Source organism: Eufriesea mexicana, unplaced genomic scaffold (assembly GCF_001483705.2).
Source record: "Eufriesea mexicana isolate 0111107269 unplaced genomic scaffold, ASM148370v2 scaffold996, whole genome shotgun sequence".
NCBI lineage: Eukaryota > Metazoa > Arthropoda > Insecta > Hymenoptera > Apidae > Eufriesea > Eufriesea mexicana.
The window spans coordinates 59,371-68,398 of NW_016909198.1; the positions used below are offsets into that span (position 1 = coordinate 59,371).

Genomic DNA, 9,028 nt, shown 5'->3' on the forward strand with positions numbered 1-9,028 from the left:
AGTTATAATATATAATACTTATAATTCTAATTAGATATAGTAAATAAAAATGAGCAATAGATAATAAAATATATCATATTTATAATTAATTTTTTGTTACTATTTGAATAAAATTTATTAGTTTTTGAGAATAAGTAAGATCCACAAATATACTGTAGAGGAATAATTCAAAATTCAAAAGATCAGTACAATTATAGTAAAAGAAATTTTTTTTCTCCCCAATCTAATTATCAGTTTTTCTCATCCAAACTCACTAATAGATAAGAAGCAACAATAAGGTACAAGGACTAAAAATTTCGAAATAAAATATGTATATTATTAATTTCTTATGTACAAGCAAAAATACAAACACACACATACAAAAACAAACGACAAGAAAGGGATAGAAAAATTTTCAAAGATCAATTACGTATACAATTTTTTTTCTTACCATTACTATTGCAGTAGATGATTCTTCATTTTTTGCCACCAACGGCATCATAGTTCTTTTCCTAGTCTAGTCTGCTACTCTTGCTTCTGCCAGCCTTATTTTTACACCCATCCACCCACTACTATTACCAGTGTCCCCCTCCCCTCCTTGCCCCTTCCACTGTACTATTCCCACTCCATTGGCCTACCTTTTCCGCACCAGTAGAAATAGAGGGAAAGATTTTTATTCTCGTAAATGGAAAAAGCAGGCTGGAGAGGGAGGTTTTGCCAGCCAACCGCTGCTGCGAGCGAAATTTTTTGCTTAATCTTCGTCGTCGACAAGCTCGTCGAAGGGTAAGTTAGGAAAGACGGGGTTGAGGTATTCGTTGAAGTTTATCTTACAGAAATATTTGAATGTTCATTTGGAATTTTATCTAATCAAAATTCCTTTATTTTAATTTAACAGATCATCACATTATTTATACAAATAGTCTGTAGATACAACAATGAAATAGAAAAATTGGTCAAAAAGAAGATATAAAAGTTAGTACATGGAAGTAAATCCATTTTACAATATAAGGACTCATGTATTAAAAATTAATAATAACAGAAATTATCATTTTTTTTTTTAAAGGAGAAAGTCCCTTATTTTGTGGTATACCATTCTTTTATCTAACAATTCTTTCACCTTTCATTCAATAAACTTTCTATTTTATTATTAATAAATTGCTTATAGGATAACATGATATTTTTAAGTCAATGTTAATAACTTGAATTTTTATTAAGCTTAATACATTTATATTATAAATTGTCAAGACTACTGTTATATTTTGCTATAACAGTACCAGTCATACATGAAGTAGAAATATAATTCCTTGGATACATGTCACATGCAAATTTCTGAACCCTCAGAAATCCTATGAATTCAGAAAGGTTCGAACAAACTATGATTAGTTTTTTTTCATCGGCACTTCTTACTCCCAAGGCAAAGGACAATAAAAAATTGTGAGCTACGCGTTCCCTCAATGATGAAACTCGTGAGACCTTTAACCGTGAAACTTCGTCAAAGTACATGATTCACTTAATCCATTATTCTTCAATATTAAATACCACATGAATAAAAAACATCAATTGTTTTCTTCGTTATTATAAAATATATCAAATAATTATATACTCTACAACTATGATCAAAATTGTATTTCATTTGCAATCAAATTTTATTTTATTTATCGGTTTTGCAAATCATTACATAATTTATAATATTCAATAATGTTTACAGTATAAATTTATAACTATTCCAAGAAATTATTTTAAAGATTAACATCTTTTTTTTATCAAAACGAATATATCGACTTTTGCACTATTTGTATTATAAAAAATCAAAGTTATCAAATATAATTAAAACCCAATTTTTTGATATCTATAATTCTACTATTTCCTATGTTTTGTAAAAGCAAGAAGCAATAAAATGTAGTATAATTAGTTTAATGACTGATAATTAAAAACAAGTTAAACATCGATAATATTCATTGAATATTTAGGTCACATTCTTAATACTATACACTATTGTTACAACATTCTCAAAAAAGAATGCTATCGCGTTAGTACTTACAGATTAATATACACTTACATAGCACATTGTTGGTTATTATTTATCAACCATTTATAAATGTACGTCAATATAAATGCATAAAGTCATGCTAATAAAAATGACATATTAAAAATAGCAAATGTTTAAAATAAATATTAAATTTCAAAATAAATTGGCGATTTATATTATCGTCAAAAAAGCTTTCTAGGAACTCGTGAACACTCAATTAAAATTAGCACTATAGAAGTCTTTTGGAGTAGTCAATCGTTTATACGTGTTTATGTAAAACATTCGTTGGATTAAATGGTAAAAAATCGAGTTATGCTATTATAATATGGTAAAACACACGATTTTTGTAGTAAGCATATATATAAATGGAAGTAACGTAAAATCATACACAACCATATTCATACCACACTTGATTGCCCGCTTTTGAATCTTTGTCTACAGGGGTTTCCATCATTGTTTCCTCTTGTCCTACATCCTTCATCTCGCTATTATTAAGATTCTTTGATTCGTTTATAACTGCCGATACTTTATTGAATATCAAGACCGGTCGCGGTTCTACTTGTACCTCTGATCGTGAAGTTTGTTCCAACAATATAGAACGTCTATCATCTCCTTGTTCCTGGAATAACCATTTCACATATACAAAAAAATATTCTATCGTAATAAAATATCGAAACAATGTAAGCATTATAATGGAAAAAATTAATAAATTCGTACTGGTAAATTAGTTGGTGGCGGTGGGGAATCGTCAGTATAATATACTGTTCTTCTAGTGCCTGGATGGCCAAGAGATAATGCATCCGACCCGAGACCTCTAGCCGACCCTTAAATTAATATTATCAGTTTCTTTTACTAAAATTCTTTTAGTGAAACAATGATTACTTATATTATACACACCCGTGTGTGTCAACTTTCAAACACTGCTATTAAACATCTCTTACACACTTAAAATACATGCTTACCTACTAGCCGATGATCATCCGTACTAGCATCAGAGTCATTTCCACCAGATTCTGATTCGTATGTTTTTCCTTCCGAGTGTTTAGAATCTTCCGCCCAAGATCGTCGATTCTAATTTATACAAAATTATTGAATTAAATACAAACATTAAACATAAAATTCTTAAAATTTATTTATATTTATATTAAATACACCAATTTATTTACCTTGTTGAGAAACTCAGACCCAACTTTCCGAACTCTTCGTACGAAATTTGCCCCAAATCCTTTTCTTCAAATACAAATGAAAGAAAAAGAAGATATTAGAAATTAGAATGTTTTCAATCTCAATATTTAAACTGTCTTATAACTAAAATTATAATAAGGAATTATATAAAAGTGTAAAATTATGTATAAAAGAGACATAACTTACTTTTTTGGAGTACAACTTTCTAATTTTCTATAATGCTCCATAATCTTATCTTCCAATTTCTCTTTTTGTCTATACAGATGATTCACTTTGTCCCTATAATAAAAATTATTATTATTAGTAATAAACATTAAAATTATTAATATATTAATTAATATATTACGTGTTATAAATAATCCATAAACTAATATGAGGAAAAACAAAACTAGTTGCTGTTTAATGTAGTCATGAAGTTTAATGATATTAAATTTTTACTTTTAAGGTACTAACGTATACATTTTTTCTTCCATGTGATAATGTTCTTTATCTTCAAGAGAATGAGTAAAAAGTTCATGATATTGACTAAACAATAAACTAATGTTATCCATTAGTGATCGTCTGTCATTATCCAAGCCTGAATTCATATGCAATAGAACCTAAAACGAAAATGAAACATACAATAATAATAAATATATGTTAAATATATCGTTACAAATATTTATTCGCACCTCACAACGTTGATTTAATTTATTAATTTGAAGTTCTAAATTAGAACACCTTTCATCTCTGCTACTCAGTTCGCCTTGCATTTCTGTTAATTTGAGACTTAATCGATTTGTTTCAATTTTATTTTTTCTGTAATCTTCTTGTAAATTTCTGTACTCCATTCTTAATTTTTCGGTAGCAGTATACAAATTTCTAAAATCATCCTAAAATAATTTAAATGGTATTAAATTCGTAATTCAACACACATGACAATACATATTTATTAACATTTATTTAATACCTTCAATTTCGAATGTTCTCCTCTCAAATTATTTAAACTCTTTGCATCATTGAGCAATGACTCTTTTTCTGTTTGTAATGTCTTATTTTTTCCTTTTAACCCTTCGTATGATTCGCGTAACATTCTAATTTCATTTTTTACATCTCGTAAATTTGACTTAAGGGCATCGTGTTCGTGAAATAGATTTTCATATTCGTTATTTAATTGTTCGTGCAAAGATTGCAAAGTGACTTGGTCATGAACAAGTTGTGTATGTGCTTGCTGTTGCGCACTGCGTTCTTTTAACAACTAAATTAAAAAATTGAATAAGTAATATTTGAAAATATACAAATATATTTACACAGTGGAGACATCAATACTTTGTATTAAAAAAGAAATAAAGTTAGTAATTTCAAGTTTAACCTCTTCTTTTTCAGCAACAAGTTGCGAATTCGCAAGTTGCAAAGCTGTATGCTGGGCTGTCAATGAATTATTTTGAGACTGTAATGTTGTTATTTGTACTTGAAGCTTTGCATTTTCAGACAGAAGGCTTTCTGAAGCTGTTTGTGCAGTAATTAATTTCATATTTAAATGTTCCTGTTCTTTCTAAAAATAAAAATTAAAAAATTATAAATTTGTTACATTATATTTCATAAAATTATTGAAAGTATGTATTTTTACCAATTTTTTTAGTTCTCTTACAAATACTTTATATGCATAATTTCAACATACCTTGAGGGATTCTACCGTTGCTTCTAAAGTACTATGAATATTACTAGTTTCATCATTCTCGGAATTTATAGATTCAGGTACTAATTTTTCACAACAGGAATTGTTTGATTTCCTTATATAATCAATGACTTCCGGAATTTGTGCGATTCTGTAATTAGTGAACATTATTAATTAATTAATAATTACTATTCAATGTTTATATTACGTTTAATTTGAAATTTGAAATTTCATTACTTCTTAACAATATTATCCAGTGGAAGCGATAACAACATATTATCGCTAAGGCCAAGTTTCTCTAAAATCGTATATAATTGCTGCGTATTCAATTTTTCAGCTACTAAATTCGATTGCAAAATTTCTAACGTTTCTCTATCAATAGCTGCTCGTGAATCCAATTCCTTACTAGATCTTTCAATTTCTTGTAATCTGCCAAAATAAATAATTCTATAAAAAAAGGTTCTTATAATAAATAAGCATATATATCATGTGTGAAATATCTTATACCTTGAAATTTGTGTAACAGAATCATGAAGTTCCTGTTCAAGTTGCGTTACTTTCCTTTCTAAAACCTCAATGCTATTTGTTGCTTTATCCAATGCAACATCTTTATCCTGAAATTTATTTCACTAGGTAAAACTTAACACAGTAATTTATTATTTGGTGGTTGAAATTATAGAATAACTTTGAATAGAAATTATAATACAATAATTTAAAGTACAAATTAGAATATAATAGAATATTATGATTTAGATCAAAGCTATTCAACTTAGTTCTTGTGCGCAAGGACACTCATCATTATTACAAACAAAAACATTGATAATTCTTAAGAAAGAGCTAGAAACAGTAATAGCATTGGTTCGTAACTAACGCAAAAGTTATTCTTGATTCTTTTATATTAATTTACATTCATAGAATAGCCTAGCATTTGAAAATCATAGAACAATTAATCTGATAAAAATATCTTAAAAAATTCATACTTCTATTGTTTCTCGATATCGATGAATGTCACGTTGTGCAATATCTTTCTCTTTTTCTACAGCTATAAGTTTTGATTCGAGATCAAGACACTTAGAATTAATTTCTTTTATATTATTCTCGATAATTTTTAATTCCTCAACTTTCTGATTTGCAAGTTCTAAACTACGTTCTAAATCATCTGCACGTCTTTGTACACTTTCCAATAAAGACTGAACTCGTTGTTTTTCTTTCACCGCTGTGTCGTAATTTTTTTCCAGTTCTATCATTTTTGAATGTTGCATCTAAAAATTAATAAACGAAAAGAAATATTAAACATAAAATTATTAAAAAGTCATACAGAGAATTTCCGTAATATACTTGAAATTCTTGTTGTTGTTTCTCGGATGATGTTCTTTGATTCTTTAGTGAGTTCTGTAACTTCTTGTTTTCTTCTAGTGCTTGTTTCCATACTAACTCCAAGTCTGAATTTTGTTGTGTTAGCCTTTCAATATTATCATTTAATGACTCGATTTTTAAGGACAGCTTCTTCTTTTCTTTTTCTAATTCCAACACACGAGATGAATTTTCATGAAATGAACTTTCTTTTAACGAGTCTATCAAGGCAACTAATCGACGATTTTCTAACTCTAGTTTTAAAGCACGTGTTTGTGCATTATTTGTCAATTGTTCAGACAATCTATTATCAGCATGTGCTATATAAATTACAAATATATATTATATTTATATACAGTGGATAAGTAAAAGTTATTATGTACTAATAACAATTTGCCTTATTACCTGGTTCTTCTGAATCACTTACAGAACCAGCTAAAGCAGCTTCATTTGCAGCAGCTTTTGTTAATTTGTGCAACTGAGTGTTTTCTTCAACTAGTTCTTGATATTTCTCTTTGTCAGCCGCACGTTCCTTAAAAATGTTATACATGTGGAAATTAAATTTATTACTTAAATTAATAAATTCAAATCTTCACTTATATACACACCAATGCCATATCATTTAATAATTGTTTGTATTTAATAATTTCAGACTCAAGTTCCAATACTTTATCTGCTCTTCTTCTTGATGAATTTAATTGCTCTTCAAGCATTTCCCTAGTCTCCATCAAAACTCTGAAATAATCGATATTTAAATGATATGGTATATTTATAATTGTGGTTATTATAAAATATTCAAATATTATTTTTCATACAAAAGATATTATCAAATTACATTTAAATAGAAATATATATTATATTATATCATAATTGATACAACTATAAAGTAACAACTGTAAAGTAAGCACTTCCTTGACTATAGCTCTAGATACAAAATATCCTGTATGTATGAAATACCTGTTATCCTCACGTAACTCCTCTATCCGAGTTTTATAAAATTCTATATCTGTAAGTTTTTCTCTATATCTTACTACTTCTAATTCCAACCGATCAGCGCGATCGGCTCTTTCAATTACCGCATCTAATTCATCTCTATAAGATTTTGCTGTGCGTGCTTCATGCATCAATTCTTGATTCTAAAACAATAATAATAAAATTTTAATACTTATTAAAAGTAAATAATAAAGGATGTCTCATTTTAATCTTCAGCTTGTAGCACTATGATACCTTTGTATCTGGTGAGGTACAATAATATATAATAAAAAATGTTTTAAATTAAAAATTTTAAATTAACTTTTGTAAGTTTTCCATGATCATTGCAGAGTTAATTATATGATACAGCTTTTATCTAAACCATTTTAAATATTTTTCGTATTTTTCGAAATATTCACTTTAAGAGATTAAAATGAGACACTGTATATGTAAGACATACAATACCTTACCTCTTGTTTTAATTTGGTTACTAACATTTTATGATACTCAAGTTCTTCTTTACATTCTAACAAAGCTTCTGTTTTTTCTTCTCTATGAATAACACACAACAAAAGAAAAATACAATTATAAAAAAAACTAATAATGTAACATAATCCAAAGGTTATAATAGAGCTGAAAAATGATAATACACACAATTCCTGGCGTTGTTTCCTAACTCTTGATTTCCAATCAGCTAATTCTACTGCATAATGATGACTATCTTCACGTTCGGATTTAATAACAAGATTAGACTGTTGTGCTTTATTTATTTCTTCAGCTTCTACACTAATTGATGAATCGTTCCTTTCAACACTTTCATTTATAATAGTATTTCTCCATTTCTGTTACATCAATGATATCTCATGCTGGATTAATATAATATTTGGTTAAATGATACTATTAATAAAATAAAATATACCTGACGATATAAATCTAATTCTTGTGTCAACTTTTTTATTTGTGCAAATAAACATCCCATATTTACATTCTCCATTGCATCTTGTGTAATAACTATGTCTTGATGATCTGTGACCTAATAAATAATCATTAAACTTTTTGTATTTATATGTTATAAATAGTAATATAAAAAGATAGAAACTAAAAATTTAGAGAATATACCTGCTTAATACATTCCACTATTGCAAGCTGAGTATTAACATTTAATGTTTTTATGTTTGTGATAAATTTTTCTTTATTAGGACATTGCACAGCACAACCAAGAAGCATTAATAATAATAATTTCATTTCAGCAATATACACTTGTGGCTCCTTGCCTAAGTTTAAAGTATCTGGTAATCTTAAGACTAAATGACCTAATTCTTCTTCATAAAATTGTTTCATATTATCTACTATAAATTTCAAATTTTTTGTCCGAATTAATGAACTTCCTTCTGGAGGTATTAATTCATTATATAGTGGTTCTGGATCTCTAAAAATATTAAACATATATATCTTTAAAAAAAGAACTAATAAAAATTTAAATATATTAAAATACTTACATTTGTAAAAATACATTATGTAATAATATGCCATCTACCAAATCATCATAACTAGTTAACAAATTAGGATCCTCCAAGCAACTGGCGAACTATTACATAAAGCATATATACTGATATTTTGGATGCATTACATTATTATATTATATTAATTTTAATTCAGTAAGTTAACAATGATTAATAAAAAAAAGTTATTCTTTTCTGTGCAATTTTATTTTTTTCTCATCAAGAATTTAAGTTTAATATTATAAATTTAAAAACACAGCTCATATAATCCTAAAAAGTAAGAAACTTACCCATGTTACCAAAGGTCCAGATAATAGATCATCAATCTCAGAAGATGCCATTTTTACACTC

At 27.3% G+C, this 9,028-nt stretch overlaps 1 protein-coding gene across 1 annotated transcript; it reads right to left on the minus strand.

Moving 5' to 3' along the window:
* Positions 1-2,390: 2,390 nt before the first annotated feature.
* Girdin (protein girdin) lies at positions 2,391-9,018 on the minus strand. The gene is made up of 23 exons (XM_017900071.1): positions 8,968-9,018; positions 8,675-8,763; positions 8,295-8,604; positions 8,095-8,208; positions 7,830-8,017; positions 7,646-7,727; positions 7,161-7,339; positions 6,812-6,938; positions 6,609-6,735; positions 6,189-6,523; positions 5,831-6,112; positions 5,358-5,464; positions 5,088-5,279; positions 4,854-5,001; positions 4,545-4,727; positions 4,143-4,430; positions 3,865-4,065; positions 3,647-3,792; positions 3,380-3,472; positions 3,175-3,238; positions 2,971-3,079; positions 2,726-2,832; positions 2,391-2,627 (listed from the first exon to the last, which is right to left on the minus strand). The coding sequence occupies exons 1-23, from the start codon at positions 9,016-9,018 to the stop codon at positions 2,391-2,393; spliced, it is 3,759 nt and encodes a 1,252-aa protein (XP_017755560.1).
* Between the last annotated feature and the right edge of the window lie 10 nt (positions 9,019-9,028).